The sequence below is a fragment of the Hyperoodon ampullatus genome, assembly GCF_949752795.1.
Source record: "Hyperoodon ampullatus genome assembly, chromosome: 9".
Taxonomy (NCBI): Eukaryota; Metazoa; Chordata; class Mammalia; order Artiodactyla; family Ziphiidae; genus Hyperoodon; species Hyperoodon ampullatus.
The window spans coordinates 22,022,680-22,049,935 of NC_136922.1; the positions used below are offsets into that span (position 1 = coordinate 22,022,680).

The 27,256-nt window shown below is 52.2% G+C and overlaps 1 protein-coding gene across 23 annotated transcripts in view; it reads right to left on the reverse strand.

The window, feature by feature from the left end:
• Positions 1-27,256, reverse strand: part of CAMK2B (calcium/calmodulin dependent protein kinase II beta) — a gene marked incomplete at both ends in the record, with an annotated part of 92,395 nt that overhangs the window by 55,692 nt on the left and 9,447 nt on the right. For all 23 annotated transcript variants that reach the window (XM_079711270.1, XM_079711263.1, XM_079711261.1 and 20 more), the window contains one exon: positions 3,524-3,618. In XM_079711270.1, the coding sequence (XP_079567396.1) occupies positions 3,524-3,618 (95 nt within the window). The remainder of the gene's footprint in view (positions 1-3,523; positions 3,619-27,256) is intronic.

Genomic DNA, 27,256 nt, shown 5'->3' on the forward strand with positions numbered 1-27,256 from the left:
GTCTCGTGGGAGAGACAGCCATAAAATAAAAACACAGTGCTTAGGTCCCAGATTCCCACTGGAGGCTCAGGGGAAACCCCTCTGAGGAAGTTGCCACCAACAGGAGTTAAGCAGATACAAAGCTTAGGAAAAGCATTTCCAGAGAGAAGGCAGGTGCAAAGGTCCTGGGGTGTACAGAACCAGAAAAGACCAAGTGCCTGAGCAGAGCTGCTGGGAGGGAAGGAGAAGACAGGGCCAAAGGCTGAGTGTCAGGCCAGGTGAGAACTTTGGGTTTTATGGAGTCAGCCCCCAAAGGCTGGTAAGGAGAGGGTGGGATGTTCCTACATGTGTTTTCCCAGGCTCTGGGCCGGGAGCTGGGAAGGCCCAGAGATGAACCCACTGCATTTGCCCTCAAGGAGCAAGTGATCATTGGAGAAATGTCGAAGGTGACCGCTTCAGGACCTGGGGGGTTCCAAGCTAGATGGGAGGGCCCAGGGAGGCTTCCTGGAGGAGGAGTCCTGGAGCCTGCAGGCTGGGCAGGATAGTCTGGCAAGAAAGGGGGAAGAAGGCAGTGGGTGCCCTGGCAGCACCACACTCAGCCAGCTCCTTTCCAAGCACCTGAGTCCTTCTCTCACCCTCACAATGCCCCTCTGAGGTAGATATCAGATTTATCCCAATTTTACGGCTGGGGAAACTAAGGTACAGGGTGGCTAAGTAACATGGCCAGGGTCATACAGCGAGGTGGTCAGGGCCGTGTGGCGACGAGACCAAACCCAGCAGCCTGGCTGCCCTATTGCTGGCCCACACTCAGCGTAAAGATGAGGGTCGGGGACCCAAGACCCTCTCCCCTCACCCCTTCTGCTGCCCACTCAGCTCGGAAAGCCCCGAAAAGGGCTGGAGAGGGTCAGAAGATCCCTGGGCCCTGCACAGGGAGGTGGCCAGGTGTTTTTCTAATCCTTTTCCGTTACAGAAACATGCTGAGCGCTATGGGTGACATGGTGGCCGGTCTGGGATCTGCTGCAAGATATATGGGCAGGGGTGGGAGATAGGGAGGGTTACAGACGAAAACAAGATTGCCTGGGAGCTGGAAACTGTCGTGTCGAAGCTGGGGGCTCCTCCTATCATTTTCTCTATATTTGGGGACGTTGGAAATTTTCCATAATAACGAGGTAATAAACAGGGGGAAAAAATGCCCAAGACCTCCACAGACCTGGGCAATGCAGGGGCCCAAGAGTAGAGGCAAAGCAGGGGGTGTCCTGGCTTCCCTGGCCCGGAAAGTGGTCCCGAGGGAAGGTGACAAGAGACAAGGGCTGGCTGCTTCAATTCCAGACCAGTCCTGGCTGGCGGCGCTGCCTGCCACCATCCAACCCAGGCTGCGCCCAGCCAGGAAGGAGACTGAGGCCAGGCGCAGGGCTGACGGAGCCCCAGGTCTGCACAGCTCCACAGCGGCACCCTTAGCAGGGGTCTCCGGGGGCCCAGCCTCCGGGACTCAATGGCAGAAAGCAGGCTGGCTCTCAGGAAGTGGGCAGCAGGCCTGAGACCTCAGGGGTGGAAGAAAGAGCAGGTTGTAATTGTGGAGCACGCAGGGAATTTCAGACTTCCACTGCTTTTGATCCTCATGATTTATAGAACACTTTGAGGGTATAAACAGGGGAGCGTGAGGTTCCTTGAAAGGAGCTGCGTGATTCCATGGAAACATACCCAGGTGGTTTTCTGCCTGAGTTTCACAAACTCCTATTCATCCTTCAAGACCCATCCAACCTCCCTGTTCTGTCCCCTGTGCTCCCACCCCTCGAATGGGGCTGTAGTGGCTTGTTTGGGTCTGTTTGCTCATCACCCCGTCCTCAGTGCTGGGCACTGACTGGGAGAGGCTAAAAAGCTGGTGGATGAGTGAGGGTGTCCCTCATTAGTCCACGGGACCTCTGAAGGCGGGCTCTCTCTCCTCCTGTGGCCTGGCACAAGCCTATGGAATGAAGCGGAATGTTCCTCCTGCTTTAGAAGCTCCACATATGCGGACACATCCCCCCGCAAACATCTGACACTGGTGGCTCACCACTGCCGCCCACCCAGTGTCAGGGAACACGGAAGCTGCCCTGCATCTGGCGGCACCATGCATACAGCAAACGCTCGGTAAATATTAGCTTGTGCATTATTATTATGATCACAGTTTAGCTGCGGGATCTGAGCTTTCCCAACACAAACGCCCCAGGGCTGTCTGGCTCGCAGACTCTTGTCTCTGCGGGGCCCTGTGTCATCATCCTCATCACCCGAGCACAACCAGCCCCTCGGCTAGGCTGGGACAGCAGCGCGCGCCCCTGGAAACACTCAGCCCTGAAGGCCTGGTACACAGCAGGTGCCCAAACAACACCTACACGCAGCACAGTGAACCGCACAGCGGGCTCAGCCGCCTGCCCACACAGGCTGCTGGGCTGGAAACTGCAGACCCTACAGACGGAGGCGTTCTCAGCACCAGCCTCGGGGAGGGATTCGGGCCAGGACTGCCTACAGTCAGGGCCTCTTTGCAGAGAAGGAGCCTCTCTGTTGGCTCAGATTTGTGTCTGGATGTTAAGTGGGGTCATGGGTGTGCCTGGAGGTGGGAGACCATCAGGCCAGGGGCTTAGCTCCCTCTGCCAAGGGGGGGTCACCCAGCCCCTCCTGTCTGACCCTGGGGCTGGAGATCCATAGGCTCCCCACAGCACAGGGGAAGGCAGTGGTGCTGCAACCTCACTGGGACGACCCACGCCTCCACACCCACGCTGGAGGCCCCACCAGACCCCCTGCCTGGCTCCCGGCCCACTGTCCCCTCGCTTCTGTGCTCTGACATCACCTGCTCAGGGCGGCACCTCCACCTTGGCCTTGTCGCCCCATGTCATCCCGACCCAACGTCCCGCCTCATCCCCACCACGTGGAACTCCACTGGATCCCACGAGGGCAGGGGTCTGTCCGTCTGCCCAGAACGGGCCATCCCCCAGCAAGGGCTCTGGACGGTGCTGGATGGGGTGAGGCCACATGCCCGGGACCAGCACCAAGCCCACCCCTGCAGATCCCCGAACCCTCCCCAGCATAGGCAGATGAGTCCCCACGTGCGTCCCTGTGTCCGGAAGACCGGCGGGGGCTGAGTTAGGAAACGTGCCATTCATGCCGCCCCTCAAGCATTGCCCTGTCACCCCAAGTCTTCAGGTCACCGAGTCCCCCTCTGGCCCACAGTTCGTGGGCAGACGACCTTACCTGATCACTTCAGCCACGTGGCCGCACGCCTCTCCCAGTCCAGCCCTGGGGAGGTGAGGCAGGGGCTCCGCGAGCCCTCAAACCAGACCGACAGTGCAATTCCAGATGTGAGGCTGTGCGGGTGCCTCTCCCTCCCGGCCCCATTCGGCCATGGGCACCGTTCACGTCCCACTGCGGCCACGAATCCCGCTCCATCGGTGCCCCCCCGTGAGCCACGGGCCGAGCCCAATCTCTCAGGACGGGCTCCAGCCCCATCTCTCAGGACGGGCTCCAGCCCCGGCCCCCGCCCACGCCAGCCAGCGCAGCCATTCCCTACCTCTGGCGGATAGCTTCTTGGTGTTGATGATCTTGGCTGCATACTCATGGCCGGTGCAGAGCTTGACACAGCGTCGGACCACAGAGAAAGCCCCCCTGGGGGAGAAATGGGAAACAGAGGCAGGGAGACGATTAATCCCCCTGTGAACACCCAGCACCCGGTCATGAGGCCCAGCCTCTGTGTGAGGAAGGGGCGCCCCTCCCCCAAACGACGCCCAGCCCACCCCGCCCAGTGCCAGCCCGGCAGGGGCCCCTTTCCCGGCAGCTGGCAGAGCCCAGCCGACTGGCACACCCAGCTCCTGCGAGACCCCCCGCCTGGGCATCCTCATGGGGCAGCTGGACCGAAGGCCTCTAAGCGAGCATCCTCCCTCACTCTACGCCCAGGCCTATGAGACCCAGCGAGTCCTTCCAGAGCAATGAACCCTGGCCCAGCTCCAGACAGCGGAATAGATTGGTGCAGCCTGCGGGGACTCTGTGAAGGTTCTGGAGGGAGGGAGAAGCATCGCATAATTAAGCTGCAAAGCTGGAGGCCAAGGCCCCCTCCCCCGGATCCTCCACCAACACTGCCCCGAGTTACAGCAGAGGCTGCAGAGTCGCAGAGCAGAGGAGACATTTACACGCCCACAGCGTCAGTGCTTCTGAGAGGAGAGGGGACCAGCCTGGAGAGCCAAGAGAAGGGAACCCAGGTAAGTGGGTGACCCCTGCCAAGGCCATCGAGATGTCCTGCATGTGGCCCCAAAACAGTGACCCTTGAGAGGAGGAAGTTTTGCAGGAGGAGGCACGGCAAGCCAGAGCCCAGAGAACAGGCCCGTGTGGGTCCAGGGCAGGCATGGGGCACAGGCCGGAGGGAGCCTGGGGCCCGTGAGAAGGTCCTCCACGGTATTCAACTTGTCACCACCGTCAGTTTAATTTGATTTGAGATCATCTTCGAAGAAGATCAGACCCAGCACGTATGAGACACAGCCGGAACGGGAAATGTCTCCGGAAGGGTCCAGACTGGAGGTCGCCAGGGAGAGGTGGGCACAAAGGCCACAGGTGGCTGAGCACATGGGGCCAGGGGGACTGGGGACACCCATGACCACAGGCCCCTCTCCCGCCTTCCCTCCCCAGAGGCCCTGCAGGCACAGCCTCCATCGGAACACAGCCTCCCCCCAACCCCCCTCATAACCCCACCCAGAGCCCTGCTGCCCACCCAGCCTGAAAAGCCCACCAGCTGCCCGAACCCCGACTCTGGGCCACAGGAAAGCAGCGTCTTAAACAGAGAACGCTTTTTTGCTCTAATCCTGTTTGAAATCAAAACTCATTAAGACAGACTCTTCACTTCCTTGGAAAATAAATAAATATTACACTAAATCTATTTGAACATTTTCTTAACGACCCAGGTCTTCATGATCACTAGCTGTGCTCAGAGTTATGTCTTTGCTTTTCCAAAATCTGCCAGGGAACTGGGCAGCGGCTGCCTATGCGGGATGGGGAGCCGGGGGTCGGGCGGGGGGCACACAATTCACTCTACATCCTCTGTCTTGTGTGATTTTCTCACTACGTGCATGGGTTACATTCTCAAAATATTCTTTTTTTTAATTTTATTTTAAGAAAAAAAACATTAAGAAAGGATTTTTTTTTTTTTTTTGACCGGTGAGACTAGCTTGGGAGAGAGCTTGGTGAGGGGGAAAGGCCACAGGCTTCGAGCAGGTCTGGGTTCAAGTCCTGCTCTGCACCGGGTTGCACCCTCTGAGCCTCAGTTTCCCCATCCATCTAAGGAGCAGGAAAGGCTCACAGCCACTGCGAGGGCTGAGCAAGGCTCCCACGTGGCTGTCTGCCCGAGGCTGCATTGGCCTCATCCTCACCAGCCCAGCCCACCGCTGGTCTTCGAATCCGCTTCCTGCCCAGGAGGACGGAGGGTATCACACGTACAGGGCTGAGCCGCCACCCTTTGTGCTCTGGCCCCCAAAGGGCATGGACAACCAAGCACTGGCTCACAAGCCTCCTTGGGATGGAGCTTCCTATGCCAGAATCCGACCCCACGATGCTGGAAGTTCCCAAACAGCCAGAGGGCTGCTTTCAGCATGGTGGGCGCCAGGCGAGGCACCAAGGGGCCCTAAGGTGAGCGCATCCCTGGAGGGGGAAGGGACCCACACAGCCTGTCCACCGGCTGCTGCCCAGCCAGGGTAAGTACAGGACTAAGCGACAGGGAGCCAGGAATCCTCCCTGGCGCACGGCAGGATGCGCACAAATAAAGTGAATGAGAGCCGACAGCCAGATGGACGATCCTGGACAGGCTGCCCCACTGCCCCACATCTTCCAGTTCAGACCCTGCTCTCTCCTCCATAGAAGGCTCTGGGTTGGTGATGAGGGCAGTGCCAAGCGGGTAGGAGCCAGACGCTGGAGGAAACCAGGAAGGCGGCCGGCACAGCCCCCGGCATCCAGCAAGTGCTCAACAATGGTGCTCATAGGTAGCATCCAGGCTGGCACAGGGCCTGCTCTTGGACACGGGCCTTCCTCTCCTGGAGTCCTACCTGCCGGGTGCGGGGGAGGGCACCTCTGGAAGCCCCTCTGGGGTAGGGCTTCTCCTGCCCCTACTGCCCGGCCTGAAGAGAAGTTCTAGAAAGAGCTGCCCGACCCCCGGGCCCGGCCACCCCACCCTGGTCTGCCACGGGGCACCTGCACTCCAATGCCTGTCAGCTATGAGGGGGAACCTGGGCTGGCCTGGGGTGAGGCTGTGCCAGGCCCCTGGGGAGCCCTCAGAGTTCGGTCTCCCAGCTGAAGACAAGTGGAAGTTGCCAGGAAAGCTTGGCCAGGCGCCTGGGGAAGCTCACGAGTTAGAGGGCTCTCCGTGACTTAACTACCCAGAGGGAGAGTGCAGGGAAGAGGCTCTGCCCCCGATGACCACCGCCCCTCGGGCAGCCCCTCGGCTCCCCTCTTCCATCCTTGAAGCCAGCCCCTCGGTCACCACCATCCCCCAGTCTCCTCCCACCCCCACCCCAGGCATCTGCCCCCTTCCTGGTCGCTCTGCTAGTTAGTCGAGGCCGATCACAAGGAAGCCCCACAGAAGTGCCAGCGTGCCAAAAAGCATGTGCCGTGCGGGCCATGGGCTGGGGGCCCCTGACACCTTGAACCTCACAGACAACAGTGAGGCCAGCAACCACCCTCCCTCAGTGCTCACAGCATCTGCCCCCCGGAAACTTACAGTCATTGAGACAACAACACGGACAAAGGGCCCGGGTCCGTATGCTAAGCGCATCCCCACTGCCACAAGGCAAACTCCTCTGCATCCTTCAAGACTCAATTCAGCACCTCCTCTCGGAAATCTTTCCCAGCTCCCACAGGAAGTCAGGTTGGTCTCCCCTGGACGCTGGACGCTGCACGTGTCTCGGCTCACTTTGCCCACTTTATTATAATTATTCATCTGTCTGTTTCTGGCCCTACGCTGTGGCTCTCCATATGCAGTCGGGATGCTGGGGTCAGGCATAGTGTCCAGACTGTGATAAGAGAGTAAGGACTGACCTACAAGCACCACAAGTCGACTGTGGAGAGTGGAGATGCTGGACCTCAGCACGTGTCAGGCCAGCGGGACAAGAAGGGGCAGCGTTCTGGAAGGACAGGGAGAGCCCGGGATGGGGCAGACCCTGGACCGCAGGCCAGCAGGAGAGGGTCACCTCCCGAGGCTTCCCTGGATGAGTGGGAGCATCTGTAGGTGGGGGGACGTCTCCTATGGAGCGGAGGCCATGGAGCCCCTGATCGAAGCAGAAGGCTCCCCACCGTACCCACAGGTAGACTGGGATGAAGATGCAGGAGCACACACAGACAGGGCGGACAGTGGACTGCAGCTGGGTGGGACCTGCCTGTGCTGCCCGACACTCCGACCGTCCACGAACGGCGTGGGGGGTGGTGGCCGGCTGCAGGGTCAGGAAGGCCACCTGGAGCAAGGCCACCCAGTGCAGCTTGCGGGGGAGAAGCCAGGAAGGTGGGGGTCTGGGTGCAGGTGAAGGTCAGGGAGGGTGAGGGTGAAGGTGCCTGGGAAGGGGGTGCGCCTGGTGGGGGGACCCCCTGAACCTCGAGGTCGCCACGCGATGCCCGGTGTGGCACGTACTGCTGCGCTCGGGTTTAGAGTGATCTGAATAACGTGCTCAGAGGAGGAGGCTCCCGGGCACCAAGCATGTCATGGGGCTTTTAAAAATCAGGTAAAGCTAATGAAAGGAAGCAAACACTCTTTCGGTCCTTGCCGGCTGGCGGATCAGAAAGCTCTCTGCTGTGTGCTGTGGGACCACAACACCAGACAGGCCGGCCAGAGAGAGGGGGAAGTTAACCCCAGAGCTGCCTGGGGTCTGGTCTGATGCAGGTGGGCATCCAGCACTGCTGTGGCCGCGTGGACCCACGGTGGCACTCGAGGGTCAGTCTCTCGCCAGCGAAGGGGGTGACTGGCCCCTGCACACTGGGCAGACGCAGTGAGCCAGCCAGTGGCTCCCCGTCCCCTTTACTCTCTCTTTGCTCCCCGTCCAACCTGTGGCCATGCCTCTGAGCTGCCCCCGTGCCCGCCCAGCCGCCCGCCCGCTGCCACCTGGTACTTGCCCCTGACATTGATTACCTGCAGCCCCCATGGAGGCCCCCACTACGCCTGCTTTGGGTACCTGTCCGCCCCCCTGCTCTGTTGGTCAAGCCCAGCTGCCCAGCCTGCCCTCTGCCCGCTGCCCGCTGAGCCAAGCTGGTGTTGGTGGGAGAGGCTGATGGGGCGGGAGGGTCCGGTCTCGCCCTGTCCCCACGGTGGGGACTGCAGAATAGAACACGGAAGCGTTGACCATGGATGCTGCTCTCGGGACCCTGCATCCGGGGCCTGGGGCTGCAGGGCTTCCTCACGATCGTCACAGGCAGCACGTGCAAAGGCCCTGGCACGGAGTGGGCGTCAGAATCATGTAACCTGGGGAGCCTCTACCTCTGCTTCTCAGCGGCCGCTCTGCGCTTCCACTGCATCCCTCCCAGTAGACATTCCAGGGACGTGGCAGCTCCTGTCTTCACCACCCCCATCCCTGGCTCCAGCCCTGCACCCAACTCCGGCTCTCTCCACCCAGTCCCGGCCTCGCAGGCACCTGCCTGCCTGCCACCAGGGCTGCGAGCTGTTTGCACAGCCCAGCGGCAGGCACACCCGGTGGCCAAACAACCCGGGAGATCCCGTCCACACTCTGCTAACTCAGGTGCTCGGGAAGCGGGAATTCCTGATGGCCAGCCAGAGCCAAGGGCCCACGGCTCAGACCCGTCCACAGCCTTCTTAACTTTTACAGCCCAAAGCAGCCAGGAGTCCTGAGGGAAAGGAAAGGACCAAAGCCTTGTTTATCGGTTTTGTAAAGCCTCCCACACAGGTTGAGCGCAGGGGTGCCCGCTCAGTGAAAACAGCCCTCCTGGCCCCCGACTCCCCAGGCAGATCCACACAAGAAGATCTTTCTGGAACAGGCTGAGCAGGCAGCAGAGGCACTTGGCTGGTCCAACAGTTTTAGTTATCGCGTTAATTAACACATGGATGTCCTGAACCAGCCTGAGGCCGTGTACGTCCATTCTGCCCAGCCTGGGCCGCCCCAAGTGGGCTCGGCTGAGGAGGGTCTGGGCCAGCGCTTGGGGGCGGGGAGGGCGGGTAGCGGGGAGGACAGCCCAGCAGACACGCTCACTCACCACACCAGGCCCTTCGCTTGCTTGGATTTATGGATTTAAACTACATCAAGCTGCTGCTTATTTGTGTGTTAGCAAAAAAATTTTTTTCTACCTTCGATTAAAACGACGGGGGAGGTCCCTTTATATTTTTAATCTGGACCTATTTGGTAGAAAATAGGAACTTCTACATGAGGTTGTTGTGGGGGGTTTTTCCTGCTTATAATAACAATTTAAAAAACAGAATCCCTGCTCGCAGCAGAAACGGAGTAAACAAGTGGTTTCAATAGAGCGAGTCAAAGCCGCCTCCATCTCTGTAACCCATTGCTGGCGTCCCACGATGTTCTGATGTGTCTCCAATGAGGTCTACACCACAGGAAGGCTTTCCTCTTCAACACTCAGGAGCCTCTTGCTGTTTCTATTCCGCTTTTCCCTCTCACTACTTCCCCAGCCTGTGAACGACACTTCCATGGCACGATCTGGCAGCTACATACTTGCTTCACTGGTGGATGCCATCCGGGGACACCAGGAGGGTATGGGACCCTCTCCAGGCTCCCCGGCCTCGGGGTTAGAGCCGGTGAGGAGAGTGTACTGGCTCCGAGGGGATTTGGGCAAGCACGTGCCATGCTGGGCAGGAGTATGAGGTCCCAATACAAGAGCGATGTCCAGAGCGCAGGCCCATGAGGGCTGCCCAGCATCCACCAACAGGACGGCACACAGAGCTCAGGGGACCGTGTCCCACTCCTGCCCAGGACCCAGAACGTCCTGGGTTCCAGAACAGGGCCTGAAGTAGACAGACTAGAGACCGACACTGGACAACATTTAATCCCTGTGGTCTCTGCAGCATCCTGGCATGCCTTTTATCAGCGCGTGAGTTCCTGCTTTGTGTTTGGCCTTTTATATTTAACATCACTTCACATGCAATTCCCACTCTCTGACCTAGATCGCATACTTGTCATCTTCACCGTAGAGAACGTTCCTTCCATGGGTAGCGGAGTGCTTCCCTGATTGGCAGGCATTTGGGGTGTTTCCAATTTCCCTGCTTGTAAATGCCTGCTGTAAACATCTCGGTTATTTCTGTAGAGTTTATTTCCAAAGGCACAATCGCTGGGTGATTTACAACCACACCAGCGATGAAAACGCCACCTCTTGCCACTTCCCCAAAGTCCGACCCGGGCCTTTCCAAGGTCCTTCCTTGGAATCCTGGCAGCTCCCTGGCCCTGACCTCTGAGCCTGGGCCAGAAATTCAAGTCATAAGTCATCCATGCTGTGCTAGGGTACTGGGGCCACCACAACACAGTACATGGGCTGGGCAGCTGAAACAACAGAGATCGTCCCACAGTTCTGGAGGCCAGAAGTCCAAGACCAACATGCTGGCAGGGTCGGTTCCTTCTGAGGCTGTGAGGGAGACACTGTCCCAGGCCTCTCTCCAGCTTCTGGGATTTTGCTGGTGATCCCTGGGGCTCCTTGGCTTGTAGAAGCATCACCCCCATCTCTGCCTTCATGTTCACATGGCATTCTCCCTGTGTGTCTCTGCCCGAATTTCTCCTTTTCATAAGGACAAGTCCTACTGGATGAGGGCCCACCCTCCACCTCAGCTCAACTAATTACGTCTATAACAACCTTATTTCCAGATGAGGTCGCATTCTGAGGTATGGGGGTTAGGAGTCCACATCTGAATTTTGAGGAGACACAATTCAACCCATAGCACATGCTGACCCCCAACTCTGCCTTATGGAGTCTGCCACTGTGTGTACCAATCAAACATTTTCCAAATGACCATCATCAAATATAGCTCCACAGGATGCTCACAGATGTTAAGGTACAAAGGGGGTTCTGTGGGCAAAAACGTTTAGAAACCAGTAAGTTAAAATGTTTTCCTTCCTTCCCTCCTTCTTTCCTTCCTTACTGCAGGACTTCCCAGGGCCTTTAACATGGCCTTCATCTGTACTGTGAACTTCCAACCAGTGAGTATGAGGTACAGCCTTTCCCTAACTTCTTTGACCAGAGAAATCCTTTTTTTTTTTTTTTTGTCTTCATTGTTTTATTTTTTTTTTCACAGCTTTATTGGAGTATAATTACTTTATAATGGTGTGTTAGTTTCTGCTGTATAACAAAGTGAATCAGCTATTCGTATACATATATCCTCATATCTCCTCCCTCTTGTGTCTCCCTCCCACCCTCCCCATCTAAACCCTCTAGCTGGTCACAAAGCACGGAGCTGATCTCCCTGTGCTATGCAGCAGCTTCCCACTAGCTATCTATTTTACATTTGGTAGTGTCTATATGTCCATGCCACTCTCTCACTTTGTCCCAGCTTACCCTTCCCCCTCCCCATGTCCTCAAGTCCAGAGAAATCTTTACCCAAAGAAGTCTCAATTGGGCCAAGAGTGGGGGACAGGGAGGGCTTCTAGTCTAAGGGCTCAACACCGAATGCATCCATCAACAAAGAAACAAATGGCCAGGGTGGGACAGAAATGCCACCTGAGGACACCCACCCAAACACAAGAACAGCAGTGCTGCCCATGGAGTCTGTGGGTGCATCTCAGATGGAGGAAACCCCAGCGTGGCCCCCTCTTCTCCCTGCCTGCCCCTTGGAACAGGGCACCCAGGCCATGGCGGCTGCTCCTCCCATCGGAAGCCCCCTCCCCACCCACGCGGCATCAAGGTCCCCCCACTGCCCTCCTCCCAGACACCCTGGGGCGCAGGGCTTCATCTGGAAGAGCCAAGATCGTCAACTCAGAGAGAACGTTTTCTTACATTTCTGACAGTGCTGAGAGCAGAGGGAACGCTCGTGAGCAGAGTGGGGAGCCATGTCGTGACCACGTAAGGCTTATGACAAAATGTACCCTACATCCTAATGAGATTTAGATATAAATGACCACAAAGGGTAATCCTTTCACATTTCTCATGCGCTCATGTCCTCATTGTTACTTTATACAGTCACGTCAAGTCTGTGAGTCCTACACAGATAAGAACAGCCTGACTCTGATGCTTGTCCGTGACACTGTGTTGCTGTTAAACCTCTTGGGGCCTCACACCTCACACGGTCACCTTAGTACTGCCCAGATCCACCACCCCTCCCCGTCATAGCGGGGTCCCCTGAGTCCCCGTTCCACTGGGTACAGACATCCTTGAGAAGCTTCCTGGAGGGCTCAAGGCAGCAAAGCCAACAGGAACAAGAGGGTGGGCACTAGCCCAGGGGACACAGTGGGATCTGAAGGAAGTGGGACTCAATGGGATTACTGAGTGGGTACAGAGTTATTGTTTGGGGTGATGAAAAATTCTGAAAACGGGTATTGGTGACGGTTACACAACACTGTGAATATACTTGATGGCACTAAACTCTACATTTAACAGTGGTTAAAATGGTCAATTTTATGTTATGTATATTTTACCACAATGAAAAAAAAGTCAAAGGATGGAGAAAGATATACCATATTGATCTCAGACAGAGCAGACTTGAGTAAGGAAAGTTACCAGGGACAAAGAGGGATTTCACATCATGATAAGGCAGTCATTTCTCTAAGACATAACAATCCTTAGCATGTATACCCCCAGCAGCAGAATGACAAACGACATGAGGCAAAACTGAAAGACCTGTAAGGAAAAGTAGGTGAATCCACTAGTACACTTGGAAACTCCAGCACCCCTCTGTCAGAAATGCACAGACCCAGCAGGCAGAAATTTGGGAAGGACACAGTTAAACTGAAAAGCACCATCTATCAACTGGATGTAATTAACATCTAGAGACGACTTCATCCAACAACAGCAGAACACACATTCTTCTCAAGCTCACATGAACTTTCACTAAGATAGAGCACATTCTGGGCCATAAAACACCCTTAACGAATTTATAAGAAAAGAAATAATACAAAGTATGCTCTCAGATCACAATGGAGTTAAACTGGAAATGAAAAACGAAGAGGTAGCTGGAAAACCCCAAAATACATGGGGATTAAACAATATACTTCCAAATAACACAAGAGTCAAAGAAGAAATCTCAACAGTATCACCTCTTGGGTAAGGAGGCTAATGATAGAGGGATATGAATCGGGAAAAGGTCAGTGGGTCAAGTTTACCTTCTTGTCCTGGGTTTTTAGGTGCACGGGTGTTTCACATTATTTTTTAAATGGAAAATCTTCTATGTGTAATATTTTACAATTTACAAACATTTAAGAATAAAAACTATGGAATAAATTACACAGTAACATAAAAAAAGAAGAAGAAATCTCGAAAGAAAATTTTAACAAAGTGAAAATGAAAATAAAACTTATCAAAATTGTGGAATGCAGTAAAAAAAAGTGCTTAGAAAAAAATTATACCATTGAATGCATATATTAGGAAAGAAGATTTTAAAATCAATAACCTAAGTTTCTACCTTAGGTGACTAGAAATAAGAAGAGCAAATTAAATTCAAAGTAAGCAGAAGAAAAGACATAATAAAAGTTAGAGCAGAAATAAATGACATTGAAAACAGGAAATCAACAGAGAAAAATCAATGAAACCAAAAGCTGTTCTTTGAAATGATCCATAAAGTTGACAAGCCCTTAGCCAGGCTAAGATAACAAGAGAAAGGACACAAACATCAGAAATGAAAAAGGGGCCATCACTACTGATCCCTTGGAAATTAAAAGGATAATAAAGAAATACTATGAACAACTCTATGTCCACAAACTTGATGAAACCTAGATGAAATGGACCAATTCCTTGAAAGACACAATTTGCCAAAACTCTCACAAGAAGAAATAGACCAGAACAACAAATACTGTATTACATCATTTATGTGTGGAATCTAAAAAATAAAACAAACAAATGAATACAACAAAACAGATTCGCAGATATAGAGAACAAGCTAGTGGTTACCAGTGGAGAGAAGGAAGGGGGAGGGGCAAGAGAAGGGTAGGGGATAACAAACTACTGTTTATAAAATGGATAAATTACAAGGATATATCGTACAGCGCAGGGAATTCAGGGAATATAGCCAATATTTTATAAGAACTTTAAATGGAGTATAATCTGTAAAAATTCTGAATCATTATATTGTACACCTAGAACTAATATAATATTGGAGATTAACTATACCTCAATTTTAAAAAGTAAAAAAAAAAAAATAGACAATTTGAATAGACCTATATCTATTAAAGAAGTTGAATCAATAATAACATTACAAGAAAACTACAGATCAATATTTCTCACAAACATAGATGCAAAAACCCTCAACAAAATATTAGCAAATTAAATCCATCAATGTATAAATAGAATTATACACCATGACCAAGTAGGATTTATCCCAGTTGTGCAAGCCTGGCTGGTTCAACATTTGAAAACCAATTAATGTAATGCATCACATCAACTGATTTAAAAAGAAAATCACATGATCATATTAATAGATGCAGAAAAAGCATTTGACAAAATCCAACACCCATTCATAATAAAAACTCTCAGCAAACTAGGAATAGAGGGGAACTTTCTCAACTTGATAAAGAGCATTGTATTAGTCAACTCAGGCTGATAACAAAATATTATAGACCAGGTGGCTTAAACAAGAGAAATTTATTTATTTTCTCATAGTTCTGGAGGTTGGAAGTCCAAGATCAAGGTCCGGCAGGGTTTGGTTTCTTATGTGAGCTCTCTTCTCTTGACTTGTAGGTGGCCACCATCTTGCTGTGTGCTAACTTGGCCTTTCCTCAGTGGGTACGTATGCAGAAAGAGCAAAGTGTCTGGTGTCTCTTCCTATAAGGACACTAATCCTACCAGATCAGAGCCCCACCATTATGACCTCTTTTAACCGTAATCACCTCCTAAATAACCAATCTCTAAATACAGTCACATGGGGGGGTAGGGCTTCAACCTATGAATTTGGGGGGCACACAATTCAGTCTGCAGCAAGCATTTACAAAAAAACTACAACTAACATCATATTTTTGGTGAGAAAGTAGGTGCTTTTCCTCTAAGTTCAGAAACAAGGCAAGAATGTCCCTTCTCACCACTCTTTTTCAACATCATACTGGAAGTCTCAGCTAACGCAGTAAGACAAGAAAAGGAAATAAAAGGTATACAGACTGGAAAGGAAAATATAAAACTGTCTTTCTTCCCAGATGATATGATTTTCTATGTAGAAAATCCCCAAAGAATTGACCAAAGAACTCCTGGAACTAATAAATGATTATAGCAAGGTTGAAGGATACAAGATTAATATACACAACTCAATTTCTTTTCTATATATCAGCAATGAGTGAGTGGAATTTGAAAGTAAAAACACAATACTATTTACATTAGCACCAAAAAATGAAACACTTAGGTTTAAATCAACAAAATATGTACAAGGTCTATACTGATGAATGAAATCAAAGAAGAACTAAATAAATGGAGAGATATCCCATGCATGAATAGGAAGACTCGATATTGTCGCAATATCTGTTCTTTCCAAGTTGATCTATACATTCAATGTAATCCTAATCAGAATCCTAACAAGATATTTTACGGCTATCGACAAACTGATCCTAAAGTTTATACAGAGAGGCAAAAATTGCTTCTCGGCCTTTTGGCTAAGATCAAGTGTAGCAGACAGAGAGGCAAAAGACCCATAATGCCCAACACAATATTGTTGAGAAGAACAAAGTTAGAGGATTGACACTACCCGACTTCAAGACTATAAAGCTACGATAATCAAGACAGTGTGGTTTGGTAAAAGACTAGACAACAGATCAATGCAACAGAATAGAGAGCCGAGAAATAGGCCCACACAAATAGTCAACCAATTTTTGACAAAGGAATAAAGGCAATTCAAGGAAGAAAAGATTGTCTTTTCAAAAAATGGTGCTTGCTATGGACTGAACGTTTGTGTCCATGCCCACCCCCGGGCCCCCACCACCAAATTCATATGTTGAAATCCTAACCCCAACCGGACAGTATTAAGAGGTGAGGCCTTTGGGAGGTGATTAGGTCATGAGAGCAGAGCCCTCATTAACAAGACTGATGCTTTATAAAAAAGACCCCAGATAAATCTTTCCACCCCTTCTGACATGTGAGGACACAGGGGAAAGATGACCATCTAGGAAGCAGGTCTCACCAGACCCTGAATCTGCCAGAGCCGTGATCTTGGACTTGAAGTTCTGAGAACTGTGAGAAACAAATATTTGTTGTTTATAAGCCACCCAGTTTATGGTATTTTGGCTATAGCAGCCTGAACAGTCTAAGACAGTACTGGAACTACTGGACATCCAGATGCCAAAAAATGAATCTAGACACAGACCTTACACCTTTCGCAAAAATTAACTCAGAATGGATCATAGACCTAAATGTAAGATGCAAAACTATAAAACTCCTAGAAGGTATCACAGGAGAAAATTTAGGTGACCTTGGGTTTGGCAATGACTTTTTCAGATACAACACCAAAAGCATGATCCATGAAAGAAAGAATTGATAAGCTGGGCTTCATTAGAATAAAAAACTTCTGCTCTGTGAAAGATGGGGCAAGCAAATGAGAAGACAGGCCACAGATAGGAGAAAATATTTGCAAAACACATATCTGATTAAGGACTTGTATCCAAAATATACAAAGAACTCTTAAAATGCAACAATAATAAAAAGCACAACCAAACAACCTGATTAAAAATAGGCCAGGGCTTCCCTGGTGGCACAGTGGTTGAGAGTCCGCCTGCCGATGCAGGGGATACAGGTTCATGCCCCGGTCTGGGAGGATCCCACATGCCGCGGAGCGGCTGGGCCCGTGAGCCATGGCCGCTGAGCCTGCGCGTCCGGAGCCTGTGCTCCGCAACGGGAGAGGCCACAACAGTGAGAGGCCCGCGTACCGCAAAAAAAAAAAAAAAAAATAGGCCAAAGACCTTAACAGACACCTCACCATGGAAGGTATACAGATGGCAAATAATCATATGACAAGATGCTCCTTATCATATGTCATCGAATCCAAATTAAAACAACGAGATACCACCGCAGCCCTATTAGAACGGACAAAATCCAGAACACAGACACCACCACATGCTGGTGAGGATGTGGAGCAACGGGAACTCTCACTCATTGCTGGTGGGAATGCAAAATGGTGCAGTTGCTTTGGAAGACAGTTTGGCAGTTTGTAACAAAAGTAAACATACTCTTACCATATGATCCAGCCATCATGCTCCTTGGTATTTACCCAACGGAGCTGAAAACTTATGTCCATACAAAAGCTTGCACACAAATGGTTATAGTAGGTGTATTCATAATCGCCAGAACTTAAAAGCAACCAAGACATCCTTCAGTAGACTGAATGGATAACTAAGCTGTGGAACCTCCAGACAATGGAATATTATTCAGCACTAAAAAGAAATGAGCTATCAAGTCACAAAAAGACATGAAGGAAACTTAAATGCATGGTACCAAGTGAAAGAAGCCAATCTGAAAAGGCTACACACTGTATGATTCACAACTACATGACATTCTGGAAAAGGCAAAATTATAGAGACAGTAAAAAGTGGTTGTCTGGGGCTCTGGAGGATGGGAGGGGATGAATAGAGGAGCACAGAGGATCTGAAATACTGTAATGATGGATGCATGACTTTATACCTTTGTCAATCCTGTAGACCTGTGCAACACAGAGTGAACCCTATGGAAACTATGGGCTTCAGTTAATATTAACGTAGGAATATTGGTCATCAATTGTAACAAGTGTATCACGTCTGAATGCAAGTGAGATGGTTACAGGAAAGGGAACTGGGGCCTGGCTGTGAGGTAAATATGGATAAATATGGAAACTCTCTACTTTCCATCCAGTATTTCTGTAAACATAAAACTGCTCTAGGGCTTCCCTGGTGGCGCAGTGGTTGAGAGTCCGCCTGCCGATGCAGGGGACACGGGTTCGTGCCCCAGTCTGGGAAGATCCCACATGCCACGGAGTGGCTGGGCCCGTAAGCCATGGCCGCTGGGCCTGCGCGTCCGGAGCCTGTGCTCTGCAACGGGAGAGGCCACAACAGTGAGAGGCCCGCGTACCGCAAAAAAACAAAACAAACAAACAAACAAACAATAAACTGCTCTAAAAAACAAAGTCCATTAGGGTTTTTTTTTTAAGTATAAAGAGAAAATAAAGTATCTTTTTATGACAGGGGTGGGAGTTGGGGGATTTTTTAACCACATGCAGAAAAGCATAAGGAGGGACTTCTCTGGTGGTCCAGTGGTTAAGAATCCGCCTTCCAATGCAGGGGACGCGGGTGGTCAGGGGAACTAAGATCCCACATGCTGCGGGGCAACTAAGCCCGCTCACCACAACTACTGAGCCCGCACACTCTAGAGCCCGTGAGCCACAACTAGAGAGAAGCCCGCGACAAAAGATCCCGTGTGCCGCAACTAAGACCCAACGCAGCCAAAAAAAAAAGAAAGAAAGAAAGAAAAGCATAAGGAAAATTCCGGTATATCTGAGTCACACTGAAACCTTGACACCCCAGCGCGACCGAGGACGTGCACAGGGTGAGGAGGATGCTGGGGGTGTCACAGACTCTCCAGATCTGATAGCACCCGGGACCACCCTCTACAGCGTCCAAAGTGTCTGCCCCTGGGCTCTCAGGACCCCTGTGGAAGATGGGAAGGGTGAGGGCACCAAATGCCTTGCTGAGCTCATGGCACTGTGGGTGGCAGAGGCAAGACCTAAACGCAGACACCCCTCCGCACCCTTCCTGCACATTCGCCTATCAGGTGCCCTGAATAGGGGATTGGGTGGGAATAGATGGAATATTCCAGTGGGGGCGGAGCAGGAGCAGCTGAGTCTGGGAACCTGAGCCAAGCCGAAGTCTAGCAGCGCCATCCCAGCATGGAAGGAGGGGCTGGGGGCTTGCGGTCAGAGCAGGGGCTCAGCTGCCAGGGCTCCTTCCGGTCTGGCTCACAGGCTGGCTCTTACTGGCTACAGAAAACCAAACGTTGTGGTTGACCTCATGCTGGTAGCTTGACGTTAGACATGACGGGGGTATTTACACCACAGGGATGGGCAAGCACTATGGATCAGGGTCCCCGCCGCCCACAGGCGCCACTAGAAAGGGGACTACAACGGGGAATGCCACCACTCCCCTCCCCCTCTGTGCATGGGGTGGAGTGTGGAGGAAGGGGTGGGGTGGATGAGATCCTGGCCAGGCCAGAGGCTTGCTGGGGGCGGGTGATGCAGGCTGTCCCAGGGGACAAGAGCGAGGCTCCTGGGCAAGAGCTGGTGTCCGCTGAGGACCCGCCTCAAATCCAGCCTGTCGTGTGCAGCCTCCATGGGCACGTGCCGTTCCTGGGCTTCTCGTGGGGCCAGGCTCACGTCTGTGTGCCCCTCCCTGTCGCCCGCCCCTCCCTCCCCCATTCCGTGTCGGTGTCTGTCTCTCTCCTTCTCCGCCCTTCTGTCCAGTACCCTCTTCAGTAGCAACGACACTGGGCCCTGCCCCCCTCCCCAGAAGCCATGGGGATGACCCGGGCACTGGGTTTGCATTAAGCAAAGGCCAAAATAAGGACAGAAGTGGGACAGGAGGGCAGGAAAGCCCCAGCACCACCCTGGACCCCTCGGTGCCCGGTGCCCCTTCCTCCCACCAGGCCAGGGCACGGCCTGTGGGTCAGACCCGGCGGTGCGGCCTGCAGTGGCCTCTGCAGAGGCTGGGGGGCAGCTAACAGGAACACTCTGGCCCCGCTTGGCCTCTGGGGCGGGGCACTCGCTGGTAGGACAACCGGAGGAGGAGGGGGGAGGGCGGTGAGCAGGGCCTCCCGCAGCTGGACAGCTCAGCCTGGACTGGAGGATCTCTGGAATTCCTCTCCTGCCTACGCTGTGGGGCCTCAGCCCATCCCAGGCCCACCCACACCCAGGGCCTCTGTTCATCAGCTTCAGGAGAGCTGAGCCCGGAGACTGATCGAGGTAGCCTCATCAGCCCATGGGCCACCTGGAAAAACCGTCTCGTATCTGAAGCCCGAGGTGAACTCAGGAACAAGTGAACACTGGCTCTGGTTTAATTTCTATTCTTCATGTTTTCACGGGTTGAAAGAACTTCCATTTCATTTTCTGTGAACTGCCTGCTTACACCCTTCATCCGTATTTCAGTTGGAATTTTGGCTCTTTTCTTATTGACCTGTAGGAGCTCTTTATATGTGAAGGCAACCCCCACCCCTTCACCACCTGCAGCCCCTGTGGCCCTGTGTGTTACATGCTCGGGAGAGAGGGAGCAAGGCACGTTTTTGTTTGCCCCCTAAGATAAACTTGGAGCCTTCAAGGGCAGCGCTTGTGACTGCTCCTGTTTGCCCCCAGAATCCTGACAGCACGGGATTCCAGCTTGTCAAGGGAAGCTGGCAATGATCTGGGGGCCAGGGATGACGCTGGGATGGACAGGAAGGTCCGGCCAGGCCTGGAGGGGCCCGGGGTTCCCACTACCCTGTGTGCAGGCGGCACGCCACTCGGGACCCTCGTCCTGGATCTCTTGCCCCTGGCCCCATGCCCCGCCTGGGGTGCCTGCGCGTCCCCCTCGAGTGCCCACCAGGCAAAAACCAACTCACCCTGAATTATCAGAGACCAGGGACCACAGAGGATGCCGGAACCGTTATTAACTTTTCCTCTGTTTTCCATCGTGAAGAACCATCTCAGAGAGAGGGCCCTGGACCGTCCTGGATACCCACAACCATCCTTGCTCCAGCCATCTGGGGTGCTCTGGACAAAGCCAGGGTGTCACATCATGGGCCTCCCTTCTACTGACACTTGGACAGAGAGCACCAAGCCATTTCACCAACAAATGACTGCAAACACTTCAATATTTTCACAAGCATGAACATGTTATGGGAAGGAAGTGAATTCACCTCGATTATAAACATGACAGAACTGTGTGGTGATGGAGGTGCTCAGCTGGGGGACTCTGGGAGCTGCCCGCCCACCTCACCCCAGAGACGCAGAGACCTGATGCCTCTCCACAGGGGTGCTGGGGGGTGTTGAGAAGTCGTGCATGTGAACCCTGAGATTTCTGTTCCAAAAGGAAAACTGCAGTTGGGAGCGTCAGAGAGAACCCCCCAAGGCCAGAGGCCAAGGACACATGCCACCCCCGGGCATCGGTCCATGGTCAGCTGCCCGCCACTGACAGCCAGGCCAGGAGGGCCCAGGGAGGTCCAGCAGAGGCACCAAAGGAACTAGTACAGGAGGTTCCGGCATGGAACAGCTCACACTTGCTGAGCTGGACCGGGTGCTGGGGTCCAGGTCAGCCCGCTCGCCTACCTCGGGCTCAGGCTGACTGTCCTGATCTGGGGACACTGACATCACTTCCAGGTCACTGTGCTCTTAATAAGGCCCCCCAGAACCTGAGCCCAGGGCCCGCCCCAGCTGCACCCCCATCTGCCACCTTCACACTCAGGGGCCACCCTGGATGGGGACGGAGCCCGGCTCCAGTCTCCACATCTGGGACGCACTCAGCACAGCTGGAAGGGCCAGTGTGCTCCAGAAAGCAGCCCAGTGGCTGCCCTCCCAGTGCGACCGTGGATGGGCCTGAGGGCCGATTTGGGTCACAGGACAGCTGGATGCACACCCAGCTGCAGCGGCCGGGGACTGTCCTCCCAGCCCAGGTCTGTGAGCGAGGGGCCCGCAGAGCGACCCTCAAAGGCAGCTCTTCCAAGCCACATCCGTCCCCCTCGTCACAGTGCCAGGCAGTCACCAGCAGGGACAGAACTGAGTCAACCCCCCGGGGGCCTGAAATTACTGCTGAGGCCGCGCAGCTCACAGAGGACAAGCAGGAGTAGACAGATGGGGGAGGAGGGACACCGACTGGAAGGTTCCGCGGCCCTGGCAGGAGGCAGGGCAAGTGGGCGGCGTGAGAGCAGCACCGCCTGCTAAGACAGGTGCTCCAAACAGAGACCCGACTCGCCAACCACAGTGGCCCAGACCCGAGTGGATCTGGAGCTTAGAACAATGGGCTTCATGGCCATTTGATTCCTTTTTCCTGTGAGGTGTGTATCCATTAAAGCTCTAGGGGTTTGTTTTTGTTTTGCGTTTCAGGTCAATTCGACTTCATCCCTCTTAAGTTTTATTCTCCGGGAATGCAAATACCTGTGTGATGGGCCTATGGACACCCAAGCATCTGACAGGTGAGCTTTGTGGCAAGTCTCAGAGGAAGGAAGTGGGGTTTCCACCGAGCCAATGCGTGGAGACATGGGGGACCCCACAAAGTCATTTGACCAACCCTCCTGGTTTATAGAGGGGGAAACTGAAACCAGAGAGGTTACATGGAGGCCCAAGGCCACACAGCCCAGTGTTGAGTCGTGGCCAGCGGGAGGAGACCATGTATTCTGTTCTTTAAAACAGCCACAAGAGGGACTTCCCCGGCGGTCCAGTGGTTAAGACTTCGCCTTCCAATAGCAGGGGGTGTGGGTTCAATCTCTGGTCAGGGAACTAAGATCCCACATGCCTCGCGGCCAAAAAAACCAAAGCATAAAACAGGAGCAATACTGTAACAAATTCAATAAAGAGTTTTAAAATCGTCGGCATCAAAAAAGTCTTTAAAAAAACAATAAATAAAATTTAAAAAATAAAGAAAATAACCACAAGAGCCAAAGTCCATTGACAGGTGAATGCGATAAGCAAAATGTGGTCCACCCATACAATGAAATATTATTCAGCCTTAAAAGAGAAGGAAATTCTGACACATGCTACAATATGGATAAAACTTGAAGACATTATGCTCAGTGAAATAAGCCAGACACAAAGGGACAACCGTTGTATGCTTCCACTTACATGAGGTACTCAGAGTAGTCAAATTCAGAGACAGAAGGTAGGATGGTAGGTGCCAGGGGCTGGGGGGAGGGGAGGAGGAGTTAGCATTTAATGTGGACAGAGTTTCAGTTTTGCAAGATGAAAACATTCTGGAGATGGATGGTGCTGATGATAACACAACAACCTGAATGTACTTAATGCCACTGAACTGCACACTTTAAAATGGTTAAGATGGTAAGTTTTATGTTATATATATTTTACCACACAAAAAAATCTCCTGGTAGGATATGCAGCTCTATCTCTAAGAAATCATTAAGAAAAAATGGAAGAAATTGGTAACTTGTCATGCTGACTTTAAAATCAGGTTTTAAAAAGAGCGCCTTTGGAACCACATGACAAATCAAACCTTAACCTCTGCTGACAAACAAGAAAAATTTAGAGGAGAAAAAAGCGTAACAATCCCAGACAGAAAGCCATGAGCTGAAAGGGATGAGCAGCTGTGATGGGCCCAGTCAGGGCCCAGGCACAGGCAGGGTCACCACTCTGCAGTCCATGCAGACTGTGCCCCAGTGGGGACCGAGGCTGAAGACCCCACGCACCCTGAGAGGTGACAGCACAGAAGTCCCCAGCAAAGCCGAGTCCTGGCCCCCCACCCAGTGCCAGCACCAACTGTCCCTCGGGGCGGAGGGACACAGGTCGTGGGAAAGCAGAGGGGACTGGAGCTCAGACGACAGCTCAATCCAGAGGGAGGAATCACCTGCATTTCAGTGCGGAGGAGCTGGAGGATGGGGAGGTAGGAGAAGGCGTCCCCAAGACAGCATCAGGAGAGACCCCTAAGCATCCTTTAAGTGAAGGGAGAAAGGAGAGGAGACGGGGAACAGAGGGACCAAGCCAGCCCCCCAGCCTCTGCTCCACGGGGTCCCGCCAGCCAAATAGGGGGAAGGCCCGTCGGTCACCACACCAGGAAGAGCCTGGGCACAGCTGAAGGAGGAAGGAAAGAAAAGGCTAAGCTTGAAGTGGAAAAGAGAGGTTAAACTGCCCCAGGACAGGCCATCCTCGGCAGCCTGCCCCGTGGGCAAGCGGTCAAGATGAGCATTTGTTCACGGATCAGAAAATAAAAATGGAAGGATACGAACGCGCCCACTCTCAGGCCTGCAGAGGAATCGTGAAAAGCACCGCCTTTCAGGGACCACGGTCTGCGCCCCAGAAGTCTCACTGCTGCTCCGAGGCGCCCCCCAGGCTTGAGGGGCCACAGACCCTCAAGGAAGGAAAGAGCACAGATGAGGAGACGCCAGGGCCCACCCCATACTGGAACGACGGGGACACCGGAGCCCTGGCTTCGGCGCCCAGGCTCCGGCCCAGGAGTCTTGGATGGGACAGTCCCAAGGGCTCACTCAGGACAGAAGCAAGTGGATCCCCGGCATGTGGGGCAACGCCAGAAGCAGAGCTCGGAAGCCAAGGCACCTACTGGTCCCTAGAAGTGGGACCCCGAGCTTGAGGCATTACGGTGGTGTCCTCCCCGACACTGGTCTTCACAAGGGGCTGGAGGACCCTCACCCCGTGTGGCACTTGTCTGCTGGGTTCCCGGCCAGGCCCTGCTCCTAGGCGCTCACGGGTTCCTGGATGTGCCTCGGCCAGGACGCTGGGGACGAGGCCAGCAGGGGTCACAGCCCAGCCCAGAGGGTGCCCCAGGGGACAGAAAGAGTGGGAGACACGGGAGCCTGGGCAAGGGGCCTAAGGAGAAGAGGAGGTAAGGAGAGGTGCGGGGAGGAAGGGAGAAAGAAGGGCGAGCACCCAGCCGAGGCGGTGATGGAGGTGTGCGGGCCCGGGAAGGAGACCAGACGTCCCAGAATCACGGAGCCCAGGGTTTGGGGTTTGGCCCCCATCCCCACTCCAGCCCTTCCTGTCACTGCCAATCGCGCTGATAGCCTGTCCCCTTCTGCCACGCACGCCCGTCACCACACCCGCTGGGACCCACCACTCCTGCTCCCAGAGGGACCTCACCCTCCAGCACCCATCCTGGCCCAAACCCCTCCCCCAGTCAGGGCCAGGAGAGGGGCACGAGGATGGTGCCTTCCGGAACTGGGTCCAGGAGCAGGATCCAGGTCGAGGGACAGGGTGGGGATGCGGCCTCTTGTGTCCCGCCATGGCCTTGTGTCCACTCTGAGACCACTCTGGACCCAAAGCCAGTCCAGACTATGGTAAATGGAACACCAGGACTTGGGGGAGTAACAGGAGAGGTTTGTGGGTGTCCCCTCCCGGCCTCTCACGCCCTGCTGTCTGTCCCATGCCAGTCTCCAGCCTCCAGCTCCCAGGTGGCTCTCAGCGGCTTCTGGGCACGGTGACAGGTGCCCTGGTGTGAGACGGAGCGAAGGCTGGGGCTAAGGAACACAGGGGATGGCTCACTGCAGCTTGGCCTCGGCGCTTTGGACTCTGCCCTCAGGCACCACAAGCCATAACGTACTCCATTTCTTTTTATGCACAAATAATACTCCAGTGTGTGGATATAATACATTTTCTTTATCCGTTCATCAGTTGATGGGCATTTCAGTTGTTTCTGTCTTTTGGCTGCTGTGGATAATGCTGCTATGAACAAGTTTCTGTGTGGATATATGGGTGTTTTTCACAAGATACTGAATATCTGTGCTATACAGTAGGTCCTTGTTGGTTACCTATTTTATATATAGTGTTGTGTATCTGTCAATCCCAAACTCCTAATACATCTTTCCCCCACTCCTTTCTCCTTAGGTAACCATAAGTTTGTTTTCTGTGTCTGTTAATTTTCTTTGTGTTTTATAAATAAGTTCATTTGTGTCATTTTTTAAGATTCCACATATTCCACATACGTAATATCATATATTTGTCTTTCTCTGTCTTACTGACGTCACTCAGTATGACAATCTCTAGGTCCATACATGTTGCTGCAAATGGCATTATTTCATTACTTCTTATGGCTGAGTAATATTCCATTGTATATATGTGCCACATCTTCTTTATCCATTCATCTGTTGATGGACATTTAGGTTGCTTCCATGTCTTGGCTATTGTAAATGCTGCTATGAACACTGGGGTGCATGTATCTTTTCAAATAAGAGTTTTCATCTTTTCTGGGTATATGCCCTGGAGTGAGATTGCTGGATCATATGGTAGCTCTATTTTTAGTTTTTTAAGGAACCTCCATACTGTTCTCCATAGTGGCTGTATCCATTTACATTCCCACCAACAGTGTAGGAGGGTTTCCTTTTCTTCATGCCCCCTCCAGCATTTATTGTTTAGAGACTTTTTGATGATGGCCATTCTGACTGGTGTGAGGTGATACCTCATTGTAGTTTTGGTTTGCGTTTCTCTAATAATTAGCAATGTTGAGCATCTTTTCACGTGCCTATTGGCCATCTGTATGTCTTCTTTGGATATTTGTTTCCATATCTCTTGGGTACATACCTAGGAAGGGAACATTTTGAGCAACTGTCAAATTGTTTTCCGTAACAGCTGCACCATTTTACATTCCCACCAGCAGTACATGAGGGTTCCAACTCTGCATCCTCACCAACCCTTGGCATCGTCTGTCTTTTTGATTCTACCCTTTCTAGTGGAAGTGAGGTGGGATGTCATTGCGATTTTGATTTGCATTTTCCAAAGATGTTGAGCATCTTTTCATGTGCTTATCGTCCATTAGTATATCTTTATTGGAGAAATATCTATTCAGGTCCTTTGCCCATTTTTTAATTGGGCCATTTGTCTTTTTACTGTTGGTAGTGAGTTCCTAAAATATTCTAAATATAAGTGCCTTATCAGATATATGCTTTGCAAATATTTTCTCCCACTCCGTGGGTTGTCTTTTCACCTTCCTGATGGTGTCCATTAAAGCACAAAAGTTTTTTAATGTTAATTAAGTCCAATTTATTTACTTTTCTTTTGTTGCTTGTGCTTTATGGTGTTGTACCTAAGAAACCATTGCCAAACCCAAGGTCACAAAGATAGACTCCTAAGTTTTCTTCTAAGAATTTTATGGTTTTAGCTCCTATAATTAGGTCTATGACCCATTTTGAAATAATGGTGTTGAGCATCTTGTGTGCTTACTGTCCACTAGTATAACTACTTTTGTATCTGGTGTTAGGTAGGGTTCCAACTTCATTCTTTTGCAGGCGGATACGCAATTGTCCACTGGTTGAACGGCCCCTTATTCTTTCCCCATTGAATTGTCTTGCCATCCTTTTCAAAAAAATCAACAGACCACTGATGTCTGGGTTTATTCTAGACTCTCAGTCCTATTCCACTGACCTATGTGTTTATCCTCTTGCCACACTATGCCCACCTTTATGCCGGACAATACCCACTCTGTCTTGACTGCTGTAGCTGTATAGTTAGTTTTGAAATTAGGAAGTGTGTGTCCTCCAA